Source organism: Cariama cristata, unplaced genomic scaffold (genome assembly GCF_000690535.1).
Source record: "Cariama cristata isolate BGI_N322 unplaced genomic scaffold, ASM69053v1 scaffold37486, whole genome shotgun sequence".
NCBI lineage: Eukaryota > Metazoa > Chordata > Aves > Cariamiformes > Cariamidae > Cariama > Cariama cristata.
The window spans coordinates 2974-28387 of record NW_009621028.1 but is presented as its reverse complement, the minus strand read 5'-3'; the positions used below and the strand labels follow the sequence as shown (position 1 = coordinate 28387).

Here is a 25414-nt window from a genome sequence, read left to right as displayed (position 1 = left end):
ATGAACTGTTTTTCATTCTGGAAAGTAGTATGTTTGTATCGGAGAAGATGGGATTATTTTAGAGATTTTATCAAAATGGAGTCTTTTTCCTCACTAATTTTACAATGCATGTCAAGCTCAGTGTGTTGAATGTGTCACAGTTCTGAGTACATTTAAAAAAAAAAAAAAACCCACACAAAACAGAAACCCTCCAAAACCCGCACAAAATATGAACTATTCTGCTGCCCTAGCAAAACTTTCTTTATTGCTAAATCCCTAAAATAGGAGTTTGCTTTATTGTCTATTTTACTGTCTTCCAGCTTCCAGGTAGGTAGCTTCTGTATGCTATTGAATTTTAATTGATCCCATTATAACTCCCAGTTGTCAGCTTCCTGCCATGCCCTAGCTGGTGTTTGGGTATTGCTTTTGGTTTTTTCTGTCTGGGCAGGTGTATTATATTTGGCTTCTCTGAGTCCCTCATGACAACCCAGACATTCTGCCCTGTTGCTTTGAAATACACAGCGGCACTGAGGACTCTGAGCTTATCTTTCTAGAATACTTGGGTAGACTTTCTCTACTACCTGCAAATAGTTTGAACAGAGCAGATTCAGCCAGCTGACTGTCTTGGGCAGAGTAACACTGCTTTATTTCTAGCTGGTAGGACGATTTAAGCCCAGTTTGGGGTGGCATGGAGGGACTTGGAGAAACCAAAATAGCAGGTAAGAAATTATGCTTCTGTTCCCCAGGTGCTTATAGTCCTGCACAGATGACAAAAGTATAATTGAAGAAGCCATCATAGATATGGTAGAAAGAACCCACTTAATGTAAAAGATAAACAAACCCAAAACACACAACTCTCACCCCCTGTAAAACTTCCTAGAGCAATTGAGTATTTTTGCCAGGTTAAATTACCTAAAACATTGTCTTCTAAATGCCTTCCAGAATTAATTTGAGCTTTAACGCTATGTATCTGGACCTGAATTCCTCAGATGTAACAAATATATAGTCCTATAATAGTATGGAATATAAGATCAAATGTCTAATATCTGGTTATCAAGAGAGTAATTTTGTGGAGTTTTTAGTAAATTATGAGATTTCCTGTTGAAACTTCCAGTGAGATTTCAAAAGTATCTAATAACTTAAACTTTCAAAAAGCCTTGTGTCTTATAAGGCCATAGTTGTTAAAATCTTGTTGGTTTTGCAGATTGTCTTAAACTGTAAGCTAATTATCCTTTCTGCTGTGTGGGTAAGTATGGCTTGAATACCAGGTTGTTTTAAAGAATGGGAGAATCTCCCCAGAGTGCACAGTTTTTAGTCCAGTCTCTACTTAATGCCCTGCCTGCTAACCAAGCAGAGATGGTCAACAAATTATATGGGCAACTATGTGTTAGCAAATTCTTGTGCTGGTGTACAGGTCAAGCAGTAAAAACAATCTCTTTCAGCCTCATTCAAAGGTATCAAAATAACCTGCCTTTTTCAGAATAAAAATGTCACTCTTTCTTCTTCTTGAAATTTTTGCTGGAAGGAGTGACTTTTTTTCTTTTTGCCTGGGATACTATTTTCATTTATTTTCTGTGACAAAGGTATTTTTTTCTTCTTCTTGTAGGTTGAAGGAAGAAAGGGGGACCTACTTGTCCAATGAAGATGCAGTCTTAGTCTTCAGCTATTTAAGCTGAATGCATTGTGATTTCCAATAATTGAGACAGTGATTCTGAAAGCTGTCTACATTAATGAAAAGAACAATGTAGTCAGCTTAACTGAATCATCAGTGTTGCATATTGAATAGAACATGATAAACCAATCTTGGTGGACTTACGCATGTTAGGAATAGAGATATAAACATTTATTAAAGCATTGTTTTTTTAAAAAACAGTAGTTTTAAAAATGGAGAAATATGAAAATGTACCACCCCTCCCTAAAGAACCTGCAAGAGAAATGAATGTGGAGAATCATACTTGTCCCCCACCTCTGCCGCCTAATGAACAGCCTCCACCACCTCCCCTGCAAACGTCCAGTGACGCAGAGGTAATGGACGTTGGCTCTGGTGGTGATGGACAGTCAGATACCCCTGCTGGGGACACGCACAGTATCTGCAGAACACAGCTTCTTACAAAGGGATCTGCCTGCTACAAAAGTCGTCTTATAATAGACCCTAACAATAGTGACCAAAGCCCAAGAACTGCTCGTCATGCACCTTCAGTTCGAAAGTTCACCCCAGATCTTAAGTTACTTAAAGATGTAAAGATTAGCGTTAGCTTTACAGAAAGCTGCAAAAGCAAAGATAGGAAAGTTCTGTACACTGGAGTTGAGCAGGATTATAAAGCAGATACAGATTTTGGTATTAATAATGTCAATGGGGATTTGCATGTTTGTCCTTTTGGTGGTAGTAATGGTAAAGCTGTAGGATTAGGGGGTGAAACTGATGACAAGAAGGATGATGAAAATGATGTTGATCAGGAAAAGAGAGTGGAATATGCAGTTCTGGATGAGCTAGAAGATTTTACCGACAATTTGATGGAAATAGATGAAGAAGGAGGAGGGTTTACATCTAAAGCAATCGTTCAAAGAGATAAAGTGGATGAAGAAACCTTGAATTACTCATATGAGGTAAGTAAATCCACAGGGTTTAGGTGGGTAGGAGGTTTCCAGGTGGCTAGAAAAAAATATGCAAAGATGTTCACTGAAACAGTCTCTTCTACAAATGTGCAGTACTTGAGTCAAAAATGCAGAATTTTCAGAGACAGAACTTTGGCTGAAAAGTTTTGTAAATTATCTTTGTCAAAATTCTGAGTTGTATGGCAGCTTCTGTAGTCTTGGTTAAAAATAACATTTAAAAGGCTCAGCTCATTTTATCATGGAAAATGCCAGTTCTCACAAAAACTTATTTTCTTATTTTTCAGTCTTTTTACTGGAATCGTTGGAAATTTCTAGTTTCTCTCTGTATGGAAGTTCATAGCGAAAATACATACTTTTTCTTTGCAAGGGGAAAGGGAAGTTAGTAGACCCAGAAGGATAGTGTCTCATGAAGTCTCTTTCAGGATGACTTTGATAATGATGTGGATGCTTTGCTGGAAGAGGGCCTTCGAGCACCCAAAACAAGGAGACTAGAAAATGAGAAATATGGTGGTGAAAGTGATCACCAGTCTGATGGAGAAACAAGTGTGCAGCCAATGATGACCAAAATTAAAACTGTACTTAAAAGTAAGTTAATGTTCATTAAATATCTATATATACTTTTTGTGTGGCTTATGCCTGTAGAACAGAAGTGTATCGGCAAGCAAAGCTTAGGATAGCAATTCTTGTGAAATAGTTAATATGTTTTAAGACTTCTTATTGTAGGATATGATTTTTGACATTCCTGAGCAATGAAGTTGATTTTTGGGAGTGCTTTTGATCTTCATCTGTTGTATGTAATGAGAACATATTTTAGAGTGTGGATTTGTGAAAAATTATGAAGAATGTTACCTCAGTGGTTGGGAGGTGAACAAGTATGATCTGGTTTTTTTTTGTCTCCAATACTGTGAAACGGCTGAAAACTTTGTGGTCATTGTGGACTTCTTCCTACTTCAGTTAAATAACTTCTTTTGTTGAAATTGGTCTGTGTCGAGTCTTTATGCATGCATTACTAGGTTAAAAAAAAATCTTTAGGAAAGTCAGTGGCTTACATTTATGCAGTTTTATCATGTAAATGTTACAAACTACTAATAAAGAAGAGCTGAGAATATGAACCAATCCAGACTAATGTAACTTAAACCAATCTGAATTAGAATTAAAATTTGAACCTGCTCTAGAGGAGTATTTTACAGCTTCACTGTATTCTGAAATAAGAAACTAAACAGTTTTTCCCTCCAAAGTTTTGTGCAAACACAGGACTGCCAGGAAGCTCACAGCTAAGATGTGTCTGGTCTCTGATTTCTGATGTAGAGAGGACTGAGACTGTTCTCTGATTTCTGGAATAGAAAGGAGTGAGGTCACATAGTATTAACTTGAGTGTGAGCATAAGCGTTTTACTGCAATGTTGTTTCTTTTGCTATGTAATTCCTCATATTGGCTTATTGTACTCTAGTTTCAGTCTTGTTTTCTGGAAAAAGTATTCTTGATGGCTAATATATTTAAATATAAAGGCTTATAGACTTGATCCTGGTTTGTATTGTGCTTATGGTGAAAAATATAATAGGAAGGCCTTAGCTTACAGCATAACTCATTGCTGACTGTGTGGGTCTGTGGATCTAGTGGTATCTCAATGCAAATTTATCCCCAAGTGTCGAGTGCAAAAATTTTTCATGGGAAACTCAGTTTTTTCAAAAGCAAGTATGACTTTTCCATTAAATATAGCAGTGCTTGTGATAAAAATAAAGAAGACTGAAGAGAAGAGGAAATTCACTGGTGAAATGTACAAATCAGTCTGTGTAAAAATTAGTGCTACTATTACTTTTCAGTTGAAAACATAATGGAATCTGTAATTTTGCAGGATTTAATGTGGATTAAAAGCATATGCCTTTTTATTAAAGCCAAACAAAATCTTTCTGCGAAACTTTTTTTTAGTCTTGTTTTGGTGTCTTTTTATCATTTGGACAGAAAAAGCAATGAAAATAAAAACCTTGATTCTTTTTCTATTCTAAGCAGTCTACCCAAGTTTAAAGCCATTCTTTGCTTTAAAGGTCGTGGCCGCCCTCCTACAGAACCTTTGCCAGATGGATGGATCATGACATTCCATAACTCGGGCCTTCCTGTATATCTGCACAGAGAATCTAGAGTTGTTACTTGGTCTAGGCCTTATTTCTTGGGAACAGGAAGCATAAGGGTGAGAGCTGTCAACTACTTAAATACTTACTGAGATTTAAGCATTAAATACGTTCCTGCAAACAGTTGAATATTTTTCAACTTTAACTGGCTTATTTCCAGTGTTAGGATTAAGGTACTTGAAAAATAAACTCTTAAGTTTCTGAAAACATGATATGATTTTTCTTACGGTATTCTGTTTTTCTGTTTTTGCAATGAGTTTGGGCAGTTAAAGTGAATGAGATGGTCTTGTTTGGTGCGTTCGTTGTTCTAGCGTATGGCTGCAGATTGTTGTTTTTATTCCACCATGAAATATATTTAGATCATTTATTTGTAGCTATAAACTAGCATAAGCTGTGGCTTATGGTCCACCTTTATAGAGGTAAGCATGTAACGTTCATGAACCCAAGGAATCTGCAGAAATTGGATTTAATGTCAGGGGCATATACCCCAAGAGAGCTGAATGGATTTTATGAAAACATGTAGTATTTGCATGTAATTGAACAGAATATAGTTTGTATCTAAAACAGCAAACGCACTTTGAAGGTTAGTATCAGTGTTACATAGAGCCAAGATACCATAGGAGTAGATGTACTCAGGTCTTGAGTAGAATGAGATTACTGACGAAGGAGAAGCTTGAGCCTAAACTAAGTAGAAGTAACTTTCATCTTGATTACATCTTTTGGTTTTAAGTTTTGCTTTTGCTTTTGGTGACCCTGAGGTACTGAAACCATCTGTATTATTTTATATTTGCAGAAACATGATCCTCCCCTTAGTAGCATTCCCTGCTTGCATTACAAAAAAATGAAGGAAAATGAGGAAAGGGAACAAAACAATGACATAACCCCAAATGGGGAAGTATCACCTGTAAAGCACCTAGATAAATCTTCAGAACTGGACTGCCAAACAGAAGAACCAGATTCTACTGCTGCTGATTCTGGGCCTTTAGATGACAAAGACCCCTCAGGGGGCGATGCAGCACAAGGAGCCTTAGGACAAGTTAAGGCCAAAGTTGAAGTATGTAAAGATGAATCTGTAGGTATGTATGGAAAGTGAGAGTCTTTTCGTGGCTGGAGTTGGGGAATGGCATTTGGGATACATACGCTTTATTCCAGACTTGGCAACTGAATAGTATCTTCTTTGAGGTCAAGTTGTCAGTTGCCTTTCTGCACAGTTTTTCATATGCAGAGATCTGGAGAAATAGAGCCAGTATTAGAAATCAATTTTTATTTTAACAGTAAGAGAAACACACAGTGGAGATTTTTGCTGAAGGCTTGAGAGTCCACGTGCAAAGGTTTTGCAGGCAAAAATGTGAAAATTTTGAAAGTTTAGTCCTGTAGACTTTATGTCAGTTTAAGAATCAATTAAGTCAGTGTGTACATGTGAATTGCTGTTGTCAAGTGTGTTTGTGTGACTTCTTTAAATAAGCTTTTCTATGCAGTCTCTATATTGGCTGAATTATATCTATTTTCAGTATGATCTCTTAATCTTAAGTGATGTGGTTAAACTAAATTTGCTTATTTGCACAAGTCTAGCAGAATAAGTCATACATATATAATTGCATTCATGCAAAGGGGTGTGATGCTTCATTATTTTATTTATGCAAGTCTGATAGCTTTTACACAAAATGCTGCTTAAAGAAGTCGTGCCAAAATCACTGCCAGATTTACAGAGGAACTTGGAGAGAAAGCTCATGTGCCACTTGCCACAACTACATACCTGAGAGTACCATCCATGTAAATTACTGCTGCTCAGAATTTGATATGGATCGTAGGCTACCACTTATCTTTGTAGTGTTCAAACATAAAACTTGTCCTTGTCATTACACATGTCCTGTTTAGTCCAAAAACCATATCAAAAGATTCTAAAAAACCCTGAAATCATCAGTATTTGCAGCAAAACTAAAACCAGTAAGCACTTATTTGCTACGTGTTCACCTGTCTATCTCTCTCTTCGAATAGGATCTGTTCTGTATTACTGAAAAAGATACTGAGTGATCAAGTGTAAGCATGACTTGCATTTGGGATTCCTTGTGGAAGGAAACAATACCAGCAGCTTGCTTTTCTTTGTTTACATCTTGGGATGTTACTCTTTATTTTTGCTGATTATATCTGCAGAAATATCCTATAAAGGAGAAGCAGCTGTACTTCAAAGAGGGCGGTCTTTTAGTACTCTGTATGTGAAAATTAATGTGTTAAATTTTGTTTAGAGGCCAGCAGATATTCATGGAGTTCATGGAGCATCATTATATAGTGTTTCATGGTACACTGTTTAATAAATAGACAGCAATAGTCAGCTTTGGCTTCAGGAAACTGAGGCTAATAGCGTAACTACTGTTACTCACTGTATACCTTGCTTCAGGTAATTAGAAGGTGAATAGGTGATGAAGTAGAACAATTACTAGTATTTTGTTACAAATTGTGTTGGGTATTATGCTGCTTAGGGCTTCGTAAAATCTACAAGTGACAGAATAAAATGCTCTTTGTTTTGTTTTCCAGTTTGCCCAAATATTTTGCATTTGACCCAGTAACATGAAACTTGTAATTAATTCTGTTAGTATGAAATAGCATCTTAATTTTGAGTATCTTTCTTTTGCTCCTAGTCTAAAAAAATAATTATAACATGTTTAAAACAGTGGAATTAATGAACTTAATACTTGCTTAGTGGTAAAGTGGAGAGAGTAACTGGCTTGTGTTTCTTAGATCTGGAAGATTTTAGACACTATCTTGAAAAGCGTTTTGACTTTGAACAAGTTACCGTAAAAAAATTCAGAACCTGGGCTGAGAGACGGCAATTCAATCGTGAAATGAAGCGGAAGCAGGCAGAATCCGAGCGGCCTATTCTGCCTGCTAATCAGAAACTCATTACCTTGTCTGTGCAAGATGCACCTACAAAGAAAGGTTAGTTTGTCTACCTGTAGTTCAAATATTCTATATCAAAGACAAATTACAGTTCTAAGCTTGACTCGACAAAAATGAAAAAAATCCTGTAATAAGTCCACTTTCTTCCTGTTCTAGAATTCTGTATTCTTGGATCCATTATTTTACATAGTAAAGGAAAAATACTGTCAAAATATACTTCCTATTAAAAAGAATAATTCCTAAATGAAAGGATTTTTATTTAAGATTGCACTCCTGGTAACTGGTTACTACCTTCAGCTGCTCGTTACTGTTGGTCGTTACTGAAAAAACCCTCCTGCTTAGTCACTCAGTGCTACTGCCTTCTCAGTTCTATACCAGTGCTAGTCCCAGAGGCCATGGGACCACAAACATTGAACATAGAGTGTTTGACTTAGTTCATAATTAGTGTACTTCCAGTTGTTGATAGAAATTTCTCTGACTTATTTCTCAGTACTTTCTCAGAGAAAGTGGACTTTGAGGTCATAATTATCCATGTCTGATTCAATAGCATTGCATTTAATTTGAGCGGGCATTTATCCCTTGGAGCTTGTAGTTTGTTTATTTATTTATTTGTAGTAGAAATTGTTTTTTAAAAACTGGAACTACTTAGCTGTCTTCCTGTCCCCCCCCATCTTTTTTTGTAGAATTTGTCATTAATCCCAATGGGAAATCGGAAGTTTGCATACTGCATGAATATATGCAGCGAGTCCTAAAGGTTCGCCCTGTTTACAATTTCTTTGAATGTGGTAAGTCTGTTAAGTTTTTTAATTGCCCACGTGCTGTTTTGGAGGGTTTATCTCATGCTTCGGTATCTGGAAAAAAAAAATAATCAAACGATGGACTCTTTTCCTAGGGAATGTCTTGAAAGTCTGTTGTGAGTCAAATTCTAGCTAGGAAATGTTTTCTGTATCTTAAACATGGCTTTTGAGGATAAGAGCGATGCTATATTTAAAATAACTATGGGGTTTCCCTTGGAAAACTATGTGTAAGTGAAAATGGATTTGAGTAACTTGTTTGCACCTAAAAGGACTCATCAGTGAAATACAGGCAATTACAGTTTTGCTAACTGTGCACAATTAATATGTGCTTAACTTTCTTGTCACTGATGTCCAGAAACTCCAATTGTAAGGCACACATTGTTTTAGTGAATCATCGGAATCCTGAAAAAAAAAAAAATCAAATACTAAACCCAAATAGTTTCTAAAGAGAAATGCGTAGGCCTTTAAGGATGAAGCTGTTAAGAATTCGAAAGGTTTCTGCAGACACATATGTACCCTCTCTAAAGCTGCAATAACATGAGATACTTTTGTGGTTTTGTTCTGTTCTAGTTTTCTTCCAATCAACAAAAAATATGGTAGTTTATTTTAGATATGTAGAGTTTTAAAATCCTTTAACTGTTTTAAGTTATTGCATGTTATGATTGTTATGTCATGGAGGTTCATACTGACATCTGGTCATCATAAGAGACTTGTGTATGTATAAATTGATGTTGAAAATTTAAATGGAAACCAGAAGTGGCTATGTAGACTGTTTGTCTTGTGTGGCTATTCTCTGAGGTCATTGATAAATTACAATCAATATTAGTGGAGAAATTACTAGTTAGGTGCAGACTGCAAAAAGTTCATATGCAGTTGGTAGGAATTGATTTGATATAAATGTTGAATACTTTTGCTCATAGCATTACAAGAATAGAAATAGAAGTGTCATTCTACTGGACTAAAAGTAATTTAAAGAGTTTCTGAGACTATGTTGTTCCATGACTAGTGTGGGATTTATGTGAAATGCTGGGTGTGTATCTGTTTGTGGTTTTAAACAGCTTTTAATTTTATTCTGCCAGTGGTGTGAGAGGTAGTTTGGTAGTTCCTGACTTAGGCTGTACTGAGACTGTGTAAGCAATGCTAGCACTCAGAAAAACAAAAACCTGGAAAGAATTTTTTTTTTTAGATAAATATTATGGGGGAATGCACTTGAAGCTTAATCATGAATCTAAAAATGTTGCATATGTGGCGAATATAACTGGAATCAAATTAGTCTTGAAATTTTTTTCCTGTAAATTCCAGCCAGATTAGCTTATCTAGCTGGATTCTGAGATTGCTTTACAAAGTGATATAGCATACCTTCCTTGCATTTTTGCTTTTGCTGGGTTTTTTTGGGGGTACCTTATAGAGAAGGAAGAAATTACACCTTTATCAATGGCAGGCTTGACAGAATTTAAGTCCTGCAGTCAGCATTCAAGGAATTTGTAAGTCAGGCATCTTAATTCAACGTGGAAGCTATAATTATTCAGAATTATGTTATTCATCTATATGCATTACATAATGTAACTGACTTTTCAATATCAGAATGTGTAGCTCTTGTATTTACACTATGTTAGTGATGCAAAAACTTTGGAGTTTACGTTTGAATTCTGGCAGATTACAAATGATCTCTTAAAATGTAAAAGTTACTCATTTGGAAGAATGAGGTACATGGTGGTAAGACTCTGTTAATGGAAAACTCTGTTAGTTTTTCTTACTGGAGTAAACAATTCTTTGGTCTTTCTAAGACTAAACAATTCCCTATTGAAGTTGAAATGAAGAAGAAAACAAATCTTGATAGTAGTGGTATTTCATGTTCATGATGAGTATTTTACATTGAGAGTTCTGAAAAGCTTTTTTTTTTTTTTTTTTTTTTTTACTTTCCTTCTCCTTTTCCAGAGAACCCAAGTGAACCTTTTGGAGCCTCTGTGATTATTGATGGAGTAACTTATGGGGCAGGAACTGCCAGCAGCAAAAAACTTGCCAAGAATAAAGCTGGTAACATTTTTTCTTTCTTAATACGAACTGCTGAATTGTTTATCTGTTTTCATTTCTGCTTAGAAGATGACATATTTGCCATAGTAAGTAGGAATCATTTTGTTAGTAGTCAAAGAAGGTACACTTGTGTCTTTTTGGTAAAAGTGATAAATACTGTTGTAGAGACTTTTCTGACAGCCCTAGGTTCAACAATGTACTGGGATAGAAAACCATGAAGAAACTTCAGATGCTAACTTAAGTGTAAACTATTGATGTATACTGAGTAGCTCTAAAAGAGTCTGTGTCTGATGATCGAACCAACAGGAACATGTTGGGGATTTTATCACCTGCTATATAAACACCTGGTGTATGGATTTTAGCAAAATGAAAATCTTTGCCCTTCTTTAAAAAAAAACACTAATCCCTCAAGCTTTTGGTTGTTCTGGTTCTCTTTCTGGTAATAAAACAATTGCACTGAACTATGTGATTATGGATTTTCAAGTACTTGTCTTCATTAATTAGTTCTAATTGTGTAAGTGTGTTACAAATTTGTAAATAATTAAGATCTAGATGAGAATGTGTCTGACAGAACTTCTTAATGATCTCCAGATTTAAATGTCTTTAGCACAAGGATCAAGAAAAAGTAACTTCTCAAAATGTAAAGATGTATAATGTAACTGTGGTACTTTCTGCACTTGTGAACTATCTCAGTTTAGCTAAATTGCCAAAAGCCAGCCCAGAATTGTTTGTGCATGAAAAAAAGGTATTTTGCTATGAAAATTTAGGCAAATTCTGGATGCGCTTTTTGTACAATACTAGGGTTCCGAGTGCCCTGTTGATACAGTACTAGGGTTCAGCTGTAACAACTAAGGGGTGATAACGACTCTAATTTTAGGTCCTAAGGGCTTTACATCACTTCTAAAAAGAGACTTGATTATAACTTTTTTTCCTTTCATAGGTATTTGCAAAAAGCAGTTTCTTCTTAATTAGTTGTGTGACTTTCATTATCAGCTTGTTCAAGTAGAATTTTTTTTTCCATTAAAAAGTGCAAGTGAATATACTTCTTAGAAAAAGAAGATGCCCATCTTATCTGTGAAGTTGTTTTCTAATATGAGTGGATATTTTGAGGGCAGATGTGAGGCTTGCTTAAAGAGTGCTTCATTCTGCTCTTTTTCTTTACAGTCATTGTTTAAAATAAATGTAATCAAGATGTTTAATCATTTTCTGCAGCGCGAGCTACACTGGAAATCCTTATTCCTGACTTTGTTAAACAGACCTCTGAGGAGAAGCCCAAAGACAGTGAAGAACTTGAGGTACTGAACTCTTGCTTTCTGGCTGTCATTATTGGAGTCTGTTTTTAAAAACGTTACGCCTTCGCTGTCAGAAATATTGATGAACATTCATAACGTCGTTTTCTCAGTCAGATGGAAATGTGAAATTCTTCATTTATAGCAAAATCTATGGCAATGAAAACACTTTTTTCTGTTGGAGCTGATCTGAAAATTTACTGTGATGCAGAGAACTAGTCTCGTGTTGAAATACCAGGTCACATAGTGAAGACCTGAAATGTTCCAAGTTACTATGCTGCCTGTACTATCGTGGCTTCCAGAATCCTCCAGCTGATGCCGTGAAAAGTTGAGAGCTAGATGCTGTCTGCTTTTGTGTGCTCGTCTTAGAAGACCAAGTAAGAACTAAAAGTGCCCAGGCTTCCAAAGCGTTTTTACTTGCCTATGAAAGCTACTTATTGCCAGATCAGACAGCTAAAATTTCAGACTTTAAGCAGTGACATTTGAGAAAAATCAAAGGAAAAGTTTCTTTAAGTGGAGAGTGTGTGCTATATTTTCAAGTATTGGAAATATTAAATAGCTAGTTCAGTAGTGATATGTTCACTTTCAATTCAGCGTGTAACAGACCATCAGTAAGGAGTAAAGGAAAAATCGGTGATTAGCCTGAAAGGAACGTTTTCATTTTGATAAGTGTAATATACAGAATGAATTAGTTGTTTGTACACTTGCTTTAACTTAAAACTGTATTACATGCCCTGCACTATTGAAATGGTCATTAGGAAAATGCAGACCATTTTTTCCATTGTTTTAAAATAAAATACAGAATGTTCCAATAGCTGTTATGTTTTCTTTTATTAAACCACAGCATTTTGGTAAGTAGCACTTCATAATGAGTTAAAACCAATAAAATAACCTTGTCTTGAGGGAGAAAGGATGATAAAGAATTTATAAGATTGTAATTTTTATGTCCATCTTGTATAATGTAAAATTAATGTTAAAAGAATTATTTAAATTTCTGTCTGCAAATATGATTAGGTGTGGCAGTTTTAGTGATATTGGTAAATACCTCCATTATGGATTTAAAAATACATTTTAAAGTATTAAGGACAGAGTAACAGAATTTGTTTAATGTTGCAAAGGAGAAATGAGGGTTAACAGTATTAAGATCTTGTGCAAAAGCACAATAACCCTTCTCAATTCCTTCGTAGTATTTTAACCATATCAGTATTGAGGACTCACGGGTATATGAACTCACCAGTAAAGCTGGACTCTTGTCTCCATATCAGATTCTCCATGAGTGCCTTAAAAGGTAAGGCTGCAGAATAAGGAGCGAATTCTGTTGTGTACAGATATTTGGGTCAGGGCATGTTGTTTGTTTGGTTGCTGGTACCTACAGTGTTTGTCAGTAACTTGGACATTTGTGGGCTGGCCAAGCTTCCTGCAGTCCCTGTAGCTGTAAGAGCCATGACGTGGAGTGAACTGGTTAATGCTGTATCTTCCTTTAATTCTTATTTGCTGTTTATGCCTCCTGTCTTCTGAGATTAGGATTTAGTTGTGGGACACATAAATATATTTGGTTTTCTTTTATACAGGCTTGCCTTTCCATTCAAGTCAAGTTACTGATCTAAAAAAGAATACTTTATTAATTAATGTCTTAAAATTTATTATTAATGTATCTATTTCCATTGCAATGACTTGTTAAAGATAACTGCAACCACTTCAGTTGTTTGTAATTTTACTTAGTATATGATACTGATTTTGTTTGTACTTAAGAAACCATGGAATGGGTGATACATCCATAAAGTTTGAAGTGATTCCTGGTAAAAATCAGAAGAGTGAATATGTCATGACTTGTGGCAAGCACACGGTGCGAGGCTGGTGTAAGTATAGTACTTAATGTGACCTCCGATAATATCTTCCTTTTTTCCTCTTCTCGTCCGTTTTGTAGATGCTTGTTCAGTTATCTAGCTTGTTACGTGCTTATTCTACTCTTTGGTATCTCAGTTTTGAACAACATAAGTACATATTGGTGTTAATCTAATTTTGTAATGTGCCAGTATTGACACATTTTCATTATTATTTTTACAGGCAAAAATAAGAGAGTGGGGAAACAATTAGCTTCTCAGAAAATCCTACAGCTACTGCATCCACATGTGAAAAATTGGGGCTCTCTTTTGCGTATGTATGGTAGAGAGAGTAGCAAGATGGTTAAACAGGTGAACATGATTTTGTTTGATTGTAACCTACCTTATGATTATATTTTTTGCTTTTGTATTTTTCTGGGTTTTTAAATGTAGTTACAACAAAGCTTTAATGATATCTATTGGCGTAATAGTGTTATGCCCTATCATGGTAAAGGCAGTATGCATTTGATGAGCAGTTCTCAGTTCTTCTGAATTGATTTTCATACCTTGCTATTGCCAGAACATAACATGAGTGCTTTCATTGACAGCAATAATTGTATTAATCTTGCATCTTCCAGGTCAAAATTATATAACCTATTTAATATTTAACTAACTCATGGAAATATATGTTATTACTTAAGGAAGTACAACTATCACAGGTTAAACTTCTGCTCAATGTATTTTAATTTTTTTTTTTCATCAAAAAAGCTCATCTGTTGTTGTTTATGGTTCTGTTGGATAGGAAACCTCTGATAAAAGTGTGATAGAACTTCAGCAGTATGCCAAAAAGAACAAGCCAAATCTGCACATCCTGAACAAGTTACAGGAAGAAATGAAAAAACTGGCACAAGAAAGAGTGAGTATATGCTCTTTTGTATTTACAAACAGGAAGAATGCCATGGGTCAGACTTAACCAGTATTCAGAATTTTTTCTTGTTTTATGCAGTATCTCATGTAAAGACAGATGTTCAAAACTTGACTGGGGGAGGGGGCTGCTTTTAGAGATATTTTTCATCCTCTTTTGAGCTGGCTTAGAACTTAATTTTACCTACTTCAGTGAATTTATTTTTGACATGAGAACAAGTTAGTGTTTCACAATGATTGACAGAAGTTTGGCTAAAATTGTTCAAAATTTTAAAACAGTGTTTCATTATTATATTTTTCTTTATGACTGTGTGGTGGTGTTTGTTTCATATTCTTTTAGGAGGAAACACGAAAGAAACCCAAGATGACAATAGTGGAATCTGCTCAACCTGGTAGTGAACCTCTCTGTACCGTTGATGTGTAACGAGAAAATTTACAAGTAGGGAGCAATAACACAAATGGAGGAACTAGATTTTCAACAATTATTTAAAAATTGTTTGCTGCAGAATGCAAGATAACTTTTAAAATCCAAGCTGCTTCAGTTATGCATTGTTCTTTTTGCATCATCAGGGCAATATTACTTTTTCCTATTTTCTTTTTCTTTCTCCCCCTTCTTTTTTTTAATACCTCTGATATATGTACGTTTAAAGGATTGATCATAAAGATCTCTACTTGGGCAAATGCACAGAGGACAGGCATGTTCACACAGGATAAAATCAATCAAGCACTTTTTCCTGGAAAGCCATCCATATTGTTTGCAATGGGTGTGTTTTAAGGACGAAATTCAGAATATCTTTGTACAGGTTGAAACTGATATTATATATATACACACATTCATATATATGTATATATAAAAGAAATATATGTACATCTTCTTGTATGAACATGCCTAAAACTATTTTTGTGAAAAGTTTTGTTGCATTTCAGCACATAATAATATGCACTGATGAGACACTTTGGTGACAAATACATGAAAGTGATGAGCAATGTTCCTAATGCCATAGGATTAGGCCAGTAATGCTGTTTCTTTTTGTTTTGTTTTTTATCTCCTGCCAGGCTTAGTTATTCAAGATCACAGTATGCAGATTTTTTTTTTTTAATTACTTGAAAAGAACAAGTATACCTGGTAGTGTTAAGAGCAACAGGTTGGATATCCATAATTATTGGGTTTTATTTTAATTGAAAAGAGCCCATGTTAGTTTACAGATCAGTTGAAAGGGGAAAATATGGCCCTATTTATTTGATTAAAATAAAAAAATGTAATTTGAAAGGCTGTTTTCAAAGCTTGGAGCCAAAACACAGCTGATGATGGTTGATAGTCTGCAAATATTTTGCCAGTGACGTGTTTAAAGACCTTCCACTCCCTTCCCCCAGCAATAAAACAATTTCTCATTCGTTTGGTGTCAGAATACATCTGACATAATAGATTAAGTTTTAATTAATTTGCACAGAATTAAAATAAAAGCAAGGAATTTTTTTAAAAAAACCACAACACAACCCTACAAAATCTGAAATAACTGCAGCGATTTAGGTTTTTTAAGAAATTTTTGTTTTCACTTTTTTAATTGCATTTTTAGTTTTTAAAGAAAAAGTGTAACTTCCGCAATGAAAACTAGAATGTAGATTTGGAATATGACATAGAGTAATTAGTAGAGTGAGACCATAACAGGTTATACTGATAAATGAGAAAATCACAAATATGCAACTATTGTAAAATATGATCTTGGAAAACAGGCAGTACTCACTATGTCATCTGAGGCTTTATTAAATTAAGCACAGAAGAAACAGTTTTGGCTGTAGTGAAAGCACTGTTTTGTGGGTTTCGTTCTTCATATGGGGTTCTTTACTGGGTGATTGCAGTAAGTCTTCTCTTAGAACCATTTTTGTGGGTTCTTTGGTTTGTTCTTAAAGAAGAGAGTGAAAACCAAGCTGGTAGTAGGGCTTCAATGATTTATCCAAGAGTTGTACTGCTATATTTTACACTCCTACTCCTGTAGGAGTGAAAGAGGTCAGTTCTTTGTAATTGCTGCAGCTCCTGGTACGTACCTGGACAGTGATCTGGGGGCTTGAGGGTTTGGGTTTTTGTTTGGTTTTTTTTAACCATGTTACATAGAGAGTGCTGCAGTATAAAAATTTAGTGCCTACTGGATTTTAATGATATGGGCATCAGTATTGTAAGACTTCCTTTTAATATCATCCCTTATTTTGGAAATATGTGGATTTTAATTTATATCTCAAACTAATGTTCTCTAATATGTTGCATATAACGTTTGAGGTTAAACAGGAGGAGTCTTGGAGTCTTACCTGTTTCTGTGTTTGAGTGATATGCTCAGAGGTCTCTGCAGATACGAATTCACCCATAATATTCCCATAATATTCACCACAAAATAATTTTTTATTATTATATTTAGCTTTTCAGTTCCACGAGTTGTAATCCTGTTACAACAGGGTACGGGTAGTTGGAAGACTATACATAAACTATTATTTAAAGAAGTGGCCTATCTAAAAAAACAAGAATAAAAAACACTGCCTCTGCTTTTTTTTGTATAGCTTTAATAAATCTCCATCTTTTGAAGGGTATATAATATTGGTGCAGTAGTGACAAGCAGTGATTACTGTTTGTCTCTCTTTTAGTTGGTTTTTTTTGGATTTTTTTTTTTTTGTTGTTTTCTTTTCATAAAGACAGGGCTTATATCTTCTATGCCTAAATGTATTACTCTTTTAGGTAGCTTTGACTTCAGCTTCTGTGTTTTCAGCAGAAAAATCTGTACTTGGATGGCACTGTAAAAGACAAATCACCCGTGTAGAACTTTTTATTTTTCTCAAATCAGAATGTCAATGCATTTGCAGGTCACCTGCAGAATATCCATAGATGCCTCTCTCACAAATTTGTTTTCATTATTTTTAAGAGGATTGCTGTATTACCTCAGTCTGCCACTATCAGAATCACAAGGTGACCGTTGCCCTTAATTAAAACATCCAGAGATTTCATTGTGAACCAAAGCCTAGAACGTATATTATGCATTCTAAATAAAAACAAACAAAAAAAGATGGTATTAGACCTTGCTGCAGCCTTTAACTGGAGAGATGTCCAGAAAATAGCGCAATAACTGCTGGAACAAACAACTTAACTGCTGTTTATGTCATTGTGAAGTATTCTTGTGTTTCGATGTTTACTATTGTTTGGAGTGTAACAGTCTTGCATTTGCACATAAGCACGAGCTGCTGTGATAGAGGATAGATCATTGCATTAACTTCAGCTTCTGCATGAACACTTACAGTGTGATTCAAGATGTATCCTAAACTTGTCTTGTAACCCTTGTGTGTTTTCTAGGTAATCGGCTGTAAAGGTTTAGATCTTGATTGTATGAATGCATAAAACAACTGCTGCTTTTGTCACTGATATTTGTTATTTATCCCTTCTGTATCCAGAGGAGAATGGGTATTTTTATAGGGATGGAGTGTATTTTTAAGAACTGTTCCATCCTTTGGGACTTAGACAGTTTTTGCTTTGCATATTATGTGCTTCTCGACAAAAGTGTGGTATATCGACTTTAAGGATTAAATTAGTGTGCATTCAAATCTTTATGGTACTGATGGAAAACTTACTGTGACTTCCAGTGAATAGTCAGATGCTACCTATTTAAACACCAGTCATCCAGCTTTTTCTTACGTATTTATTAAACAAAACTGATGAAGTAGTTGGGTACTCAGAAGTTTGGAAAGACTGTTATGCATAAACTTAACTGATGTATGTAAACTTCCACTTTCCTGTGATGCTGTTAGGCTTTATACAAATATATTTGTAACATCTGAGTATTTAAAAGCATCATGATTATCTTATTAATTCTCTAGACTGTACTGTGGTTCTAGAGTAAAATTCAGGAAGTGAGAGCGTCCTAACTTTCCGTGGGAAGAAATGTGAAGTGCAAGAAGCCATGCTGTTGTTAACCAAATAAAAGTATCAGTTACAGTATTCTGATGTGTATCTGAGAAAGTGAAAAAAACAAAACAAAATGCATTCTTATTGCCCAAGTAGGTAACAATGGTTGCTGTATGAATTGTGTTGGGTGCAGTTGCTTGATGCCAGTGCTAAATTGGTACAACTATAAAGCCTCATTTTCACTGAGCCTCTGCTTGCTTTTTTTTCTGCACAATCATATAATCCTATGTGTTTGGTCTTTGAGTACTACATGTGTATTTTTCAGACAATTAGTTTTGAGCAATAAAGTTTGATATTATAAAACACTCCAGTGTGATCAGTATTATGATAGCTTAAGCATATTTAGGAAAAGGGACTTTTATTCCTTGATTCCTCTTGGTATTTTTAAACAGAAATTAAATCAGTACAGGCTCATTGGTTATGGAAGTACTTATTTTATCACTCTTCTGGTAAGGAATTGAATGTCTACGTGGTTAGATGTCACTTGGAATGAAATTAAGTTAAAACTTCTTCTTGAACTGGAATTTGTATTTTTACTTAAGTGATGTCACAGCTGGAAATGACATAACCCAAAGCTGCTGGTTTTGGTACCTGTTGCCACACGCCTGCCTACCTGCAAAGGAGGGGGTGTCTGCAAGTCCATGTACTGTAATGGTCAATTTTTTTGTTCAGTCTGTATTAAATGTACATTAGAAGTATGTTCAGTAACTTGAGATTTAAAGTGGTTATTCCTTCTAACAATCAGTGTGACTGACTGTTCTGTAGTGTGGATCACTATCCATTAAATTAATGCTAGGTGCTGGGCATCTGTACAGAAGTACAAATCCTGACTGGAGAGCAACTTGTGCACAGCTCGGAGTCTCAACCAGGTTTGTGTTCACACCTGATACAGAGCGGAGCTTAAGGTGCTGGGCCTCAGAGCTCAGTGGTGTTTGCTGTCATGACCTGGGTGTCTGCAATACATGCTTACTCTTAAGGTTTTTGCCTTTTTCTCTTACTGCACAGGGCTCTGAGTAAAACAGTTGGGAAGATACCAGAGGGAAGATCCTTTTGAGTCTAGGGCAGATGTTTGGTAGAAAGAAATACTGTATCCAGAAGTACTTCAGTTATAACCTCAGACACTTGAGTAAGCTGAGGTAATACTCCTGTTGCTTGCTTATTCTTCAGTAATCACTGAATTACATCTCGCTCTTCCCTTAAAGAGATTTTCTGTGAGGCTGAGGTTAGTCTTTTTAAAGCTACCACTGGATCAAAAAGCCTCAGTGGGGCTACAGAACTTCTGAGGAGGTACATGACTGAAGGTATCCACCGAGCAGACTTGCAAACTTGCAAACAAAATTTACTTCTCCCCAGCAAGGTGGATGGCCCTGGCTGGTGTCTGTACAGTTAAATTCTGTTAAGTTTTCACCAGTGAGGACATGCCTAGAGTGAAGTCATCTCTGCTTTATTTGTGCATTATAGGAAATTATCTAAGAAAGCCTTTATTCTATCATCAGTGACACTACAGTCTCAGAATAAAACTGATTTCAACTGTGGAAATTGTAGCATGTTTATTAGAATATGTTTGTTGCATCCTAGTGAAGATTTAGCAAGTGAATGATTTATGGAAAGTTTAAGATTGCTAAATCTTTACTCGCTCGTTCAAAAGACACAGCACTGTTTTGACAGCAGAGCTGAAAAAACTTAGTACTGCTAGTGACAGGTCCTTGTAAGATTATCTGCTTTGGGAATCAGATACTGCCTTCAGTCAAGTCTGCAGGGTCCTCCTTACTGCTCAGTTCCTTAGTTGTTGATAAATAGCTATTCACGAACACTAAAAGTGTGATGTATTATACTCACACTGGAAGGGATGGTGTTGCATTAAACATCAGGCCAGGTTTCAAATAGTTGTATCTGAATATAGTTGCGGAATACTTTAAATTTTAAAGCTGTTTCAACGGTTTAAAAGAGTGAGACCACCATATATATTACTTCACTCACCTGAATTTCCCCAAGGGCAGGAGGAAAAAAGCAGGATTTGGCCTAACAGTACATAATGAAATTTAATTCAAATTAGTATGATAAAATAACTTGGAAGCCTTACAACTACTCTGTTGTACAGAGATTTATTACCTGGATGTTACAGAAACAATGTTACTGAAGCAGTTAACAAGCAAAAGTAGTTTCTGGAAAGTGTCTCTTGGGAGTTAAGTTGATTCCCTCTCTTCAAGTACGGTATCTACAAGTACAGAAGCTGCCTGGCTCGCAGCAGCACTGTTGGACACGTTGGTGCCATCCAAGCACTCCGAGTCATATCCTGGTGTTGTGACTTGAGTGGCATCGGGCGTTGCTTCAGCAGAGCTCCCGTTTGCATATTCAACCCTTTCAAAGAGTATCAGCAACTCGCAATGCCTGGTCTGAGGGAAGAGATCCACAGCCATTGCTTTAATGGGACGGAAAGAGGTTCCTTTGACCCTGTTGGAAGGGGCCCTGCAAAGGCTTGACGGGAAAGGGAAAGAAAGGGGAGGAAGAACTGTATTAACATTTTAGTAGACTGTGCATGACTGCTACTCTTCTAAGAAAGGTTTTTCTTCCCCAAGCCTCAATTCCATGACAGGGTTATTCACCACCCCTAACATTTCCATTATTACTTGCACATTGGGCAGTACAGTTACAAGCTTGCTGTGCAGCAGCTGTCAACTGTTCCTGGTGAAAGGAAAGCCTCAAGGAACATAGCTTAAAAATAAAAATCTGATGACAGCCCCCCCTCTCCAAGAAGCACTTTTTGACCAGATTTACTTAGTCAGCTTGATGCAAGAAATACTCACTCCACAAAGTTATTCATTGCGGCTCTGGGATTGCAGGATACATAGATAAGCTTCTTCAGATGTTCAGCTCTTCTAATGGCAAGAATCACCTTGGAATCTAGGTGATCAAAACCAAGACAGCTGTTTACCAGTTCTGTGTGCATCAACAGACTTGCAGAAAAATTTCAGGTTATACTCCAGCATGAACTGTTGCAACACCCGGTTGCTTCAGGCTATACCGGAAGCTTCCCGCTTCATTTATTCTATCGGTGTTTTCTTAGGTTCACCGCCAAACACCAATTAGGAGAACAGACTTAAAACTTAAGAGAAGGTGGAACAGGTTGCCCAGAGAGGTGGTGGAAGCCCCATCCCTGGAGGCATTCAAGGTCAGGCTGGATGGGGCTCTGAGCAACCTTATCTAGTTGGAGAAGTCCCTGCTCACCGCAGGGGGGTTGGACTAGATGACCTCTAAACGTCCCTTCCAGCCCAAACGATTAAAATTAAATTAAAAACTTACGCAGCCCTGCTCGTGGTGGATCTACAATAGTAATCAGGTTCTGAGGAGCTAATAAGTTAATTAGGGAAGGAACAATATCTTCGGCCTTCCCACAATGAAATTCAATATTATTCAGTTCTATAAAAAAATGAAAAGATGTTATCAGAGCACTTATCTAGTCAAAGCATCTTTCAGTACACTCAAACTGGATATTGAGTTTGGATGCCTTAGAACTACAAATTGTTTAGTCTACCCTGAAATCAGTGTAACTGGTACTTCAGGTCATATCAACAACAGTAACTTGAGCACCTTCCATTATCTGGACTAAAGCAAAACCCCACAAAAAATAGCTACTGTTAATGTTTTATTTATGAGGGTAACTGTGGCTTCATCTCATTTTTACACTGAAATGTATTATTTTTGGAGAAAAAAAATATGCAAGCTGTTGGTCAACAGGAAAATTGATCTCACAGACTAATACAGTATTTGTTTTCAAGAGAGATTAAATGTTTAAAATGGACAAGATTACTATCAACAACATGTAATTCCAAGCTGCTTAGATAACGTAGAGGAACTAGTCATTCAACTACTATACTTCTTAACAAACAAAGATCTTAGAATTTTAGCTTAACTAACCATTAATCTGGGCATTCACTTTGGCATCCTGCACAGCTTCTTGGCAGAGTTCAATTCCAATCACTTTCTTTACTTTCTATGGAATCAAAGAAAAAGATCCATGGTATGTAAATGTAAATTTAAACATTATTCATAGCATCAGCAATTAACTACTATAAATGAACGTTGACTAGTACCTGGTCAGAGAATTATTGCCTTGCAGCCAGAAAAAAGGCTGAGAACGGACCTGTGCAAATAAACAGGGACTTTTTAGACTGAAATTGTGGGATGAACACCATTTATCCCAACCTGTACGTGACAGACTCCAGTTATGCTGGCGTCTTTCATTTTTGGGGGCCAGACTTCCTTATATGGTCTAGCGAGCTCTGCTCTTAAAGTGATATAAGAAATGTTGGTTATTCATATCCAAAGCTTCCTGAGAAAGTCCAAACTACTTAAGTGGATAGATTCTAGTAAATTTTGGCTGTCCTACAGAACTACTGCCTCTTCAGACCGAATTAGTTTCAAAGTAATTTAGGCTGCTCAACACAAGGGTGAGCTTTCATAATGATTTGGCAAAACAGCTGCAGGCAGTTCAATTAAAAATTAATTGAAAAAATGAAGATATAATGTGTTGCATTTTGAGTACATCAAGTATTTTCTTTCATTGAAGCACGACTAAAGATCTACAAAACTAGCTTATATCCAGGAAAACAAATTACTCGCTCACCTTTGCCAAAGAAATCCCAATAGTTCCTGTACCACAGCAGATATCAAGTACAGTGCTCTCCTGGCTCAGCTGCGCCCACTCCCTAATGGCGGTATACAAAACTTCTGCAGCTTGTGTGTTTACCTGTGAAGTTACGTGTCAAATAGGTCTACTTCGTAAATAGTAAATGTGTTTTAATGAGTCTTAGGAAAGCGTGTTTTCTTTTTCTTTTTTCTAAGAATAGCAGTCAACTTCACATATAAGTTAAAATCACATATAACTGACCACGACTGGCACATACTAAGAAATCACCATTCCATTGTTAAAGTCTCGCTCAATTCTCTCTAAGAATGATTTGTTATCTGTGTTCTAGTAAAAACGTGACTTGTTCTATGGTACCTAGAAAGCGAGTTTGGGAACTAGAAGAGACAGCAAACAAAATAATTAAGCAAAATGCTGAGCAATAAAGTGAAGTCTGGACTTTAAAAATACTTCCTGTCCTTGAATAGGAAGTAGTAAAGATTCAAAACCAGGAGAATATAACCATGACAATACACTCAGCAAGCTTTATTGTAACCTTTGTAATACTGCTTGAAAGTAAATGCTGTAATTGCACATTATGGTTAAGGAAGTAGTGTAATAATAAGCTTTCTAAACCAGTGCCTCTAGAGCAAGCATCTTCTTTTGTCTTAAAGAGCAACCAAAGCACACTATGTGGGGAAAAAAGTAGCCCATAATCTATGGCAAATAATAGAAAATACAGTTTAGCTTCAACATATTTATGATGCCAAGTGATAATATACTTCCTTCCTAATTCAATACTTGCCATTTCAATGACACAGGCTACCTGCTGAGGCTTTACAGTGTTGGAAGGGCAAAAATAAGTTTTGGAAAAACAAACAAAAATTAGTCCTATGAAGATTCCTGAACTACATATTGTGTGTTTTGTATATACAAAGGCTGCCTTTCAACAGGATGCAAATGACACTGAACTAGTAAAAAGAAAAAAAGCTGTCTTCAACATGTGCCCATCAAGTTTACGCTTGTTCGCTCTTTTTACAGCTCAACATAATACTCAAAGGTATTTAATCACATCAAATATATAAATCTCTAGGTATATAATACCTTGTTACACAGCATTAAGGGCATTAATGCAAATCCAGTTAAATCAGCAACTTCCTATCATCCTTACTTGAAAAAATGCATGAGGAGAAATTCTAAATTTTAGGCCCAGAAGTTCTTCATATATGTATTTATCACCAGCCACATGTTCCAAAGGCAAGTCTTCTAGATTTGGAGATTTCCTGGGTGGGGAGGGCAGGGTGTGGGGGCAAGGCATGGGGAGACAAAATAAAGAGAAAAAAAAAAAAAGAAGACAAACATGTTTGTTACAATTTTTACCAAAGCTGTAGTCATCTTAAAAACTGTAGTACTACACACTAGGCAGTAATTTATAGTGGGCCAACATTTATCCTTTTAGAGACTATCTTCTTGGCCATTTTTTTTCTTACAGCGTACAATTGTTCCACTGATGTCACAGTAGGAGCTACATCATCTCTAGCGGAAGATAGTGTGAGCCTTCTGCTCTGTGGAAGAGGATGGGCCGATTAAAAAAATCACATAAAATAGGGAAGAAAGGAGGCAGAAGTTACTTGTTGATAATAATAAATACCTACCTACTGCAGTAAACACTTCTACAGCTTGACAGCCAGCAACTAGTAGTGGGTTCACCCACTGAAACTCTACCTGCCTTTATCCAATGAACTACAGGAGAATGGGAAATTTCAGGAGTCTCTTGTGGAAAAGGTAAGGAACTGTTCAACACATTAGTAACGCTGCTGCTACTTCTACGAAATAGACAAAATAATGGCATAGAAGTGCTACCTACTTTTCTGTTGCAAACACTAAAAATCCAGCACCACCAAAATCCCCCAAAGCAAAGTCAACTCCCTCACCTTTGTCCTTCCTCCACGAAGTACAGAGAAGTAACGCCACTGCTCTTTCCCATCCCTTCTGTGAAGTATTTTGCCAGAGAGATTTTCAGGCCAGCTAGCTCTTCTTTACTTAACTTCTAAAGGTTTCATTTGAAAGAAGAGAGAATAATCATCTTAGTGACCTTAAGTGACTTAACGATACAATTTAGTATATGCCTCTATAAGCATATTAATTACTTGTTCATTTCCATGTATCAGATTAGCCTAAAGACAAGAGTAGTAATGCAAGGTAAACTACACCAAGTCATTATTCTATTTCTCTTTTGCATGCACTATTCGGAAAATCCAATTTAGGTAATTTTAAAGCTGTGTCTCTGGGCTGCACATTATATATCAACTTAAATACCTGAGGATTAAAATAAGCAATTGCCATGATGTGGCC

At 36.1% G+C, this 25414-nt stretch overlaps 2 protein-coding genes across 2 annotated transcripts in view; one reads left to right on the top strand and one right to left on the bottom strand.

Moving 5' to 3' along the window:
- Positions 1-1863: 1863 nt before the first annotated feature.
- Positions 1864-15263, top strand: DGCR8 (DGCR8 microprocessor complex subunit). Its single transcript, XM_009701812.1, has 13 exons — positions 1864-2586; positions 3018-3180; positions 4641-4783; positions 5518-5800; positions 7464-7661; positions 8306-8407; positions 10358-10456; positions 11666-11748; positions 12930-13030; positions 13495-13601; positions 13810-13937; positions 14368-14481; positions 14830-15263. The coding sequence occupies exons 1-13, from the start codon at positions 1864-1866 to the stop codon at positions 14911-14913; spliced, it is 2328 nt and encodes a 775-aa protein (XP_009700114.1). The 3' UTR covers positions 14914-15263.
- Positions 15264-20618: 5355 nt separating this feature from the next.
- The window catches only part of TRMT2A (tRNA methyltransferase 2 homolog A (S. cerevisiae)), a gene marked incomplete at its 5' end in the record, with an annotated part of 7753 nt that continues 2957 nt past the window's right edge, over positions 20619-25414 (bottom strand). Inside the window, 8 exon segments of the mRNA XM_009701813.1 lie at positions 20619-20910; positions 21240-21336; positions 21736-21852; positions 22351-22426; positions 23060-23182; positions 24231-24342; positions 24994-25109; positions 25379-25414. The exon segment at positions 25379-25414 is cut by the window's right edge and continues 30 nt beyond it. Of these exon segments, the coding sequence (XP_009700115.1) occupies positions 20619-20910; positions 21240-21336; positions 21736-21852; positions 22351-22426; positions 23060-23182; positions 24231-24342; positions 24994-25109; positions 25379-25414 (969 nt within the window).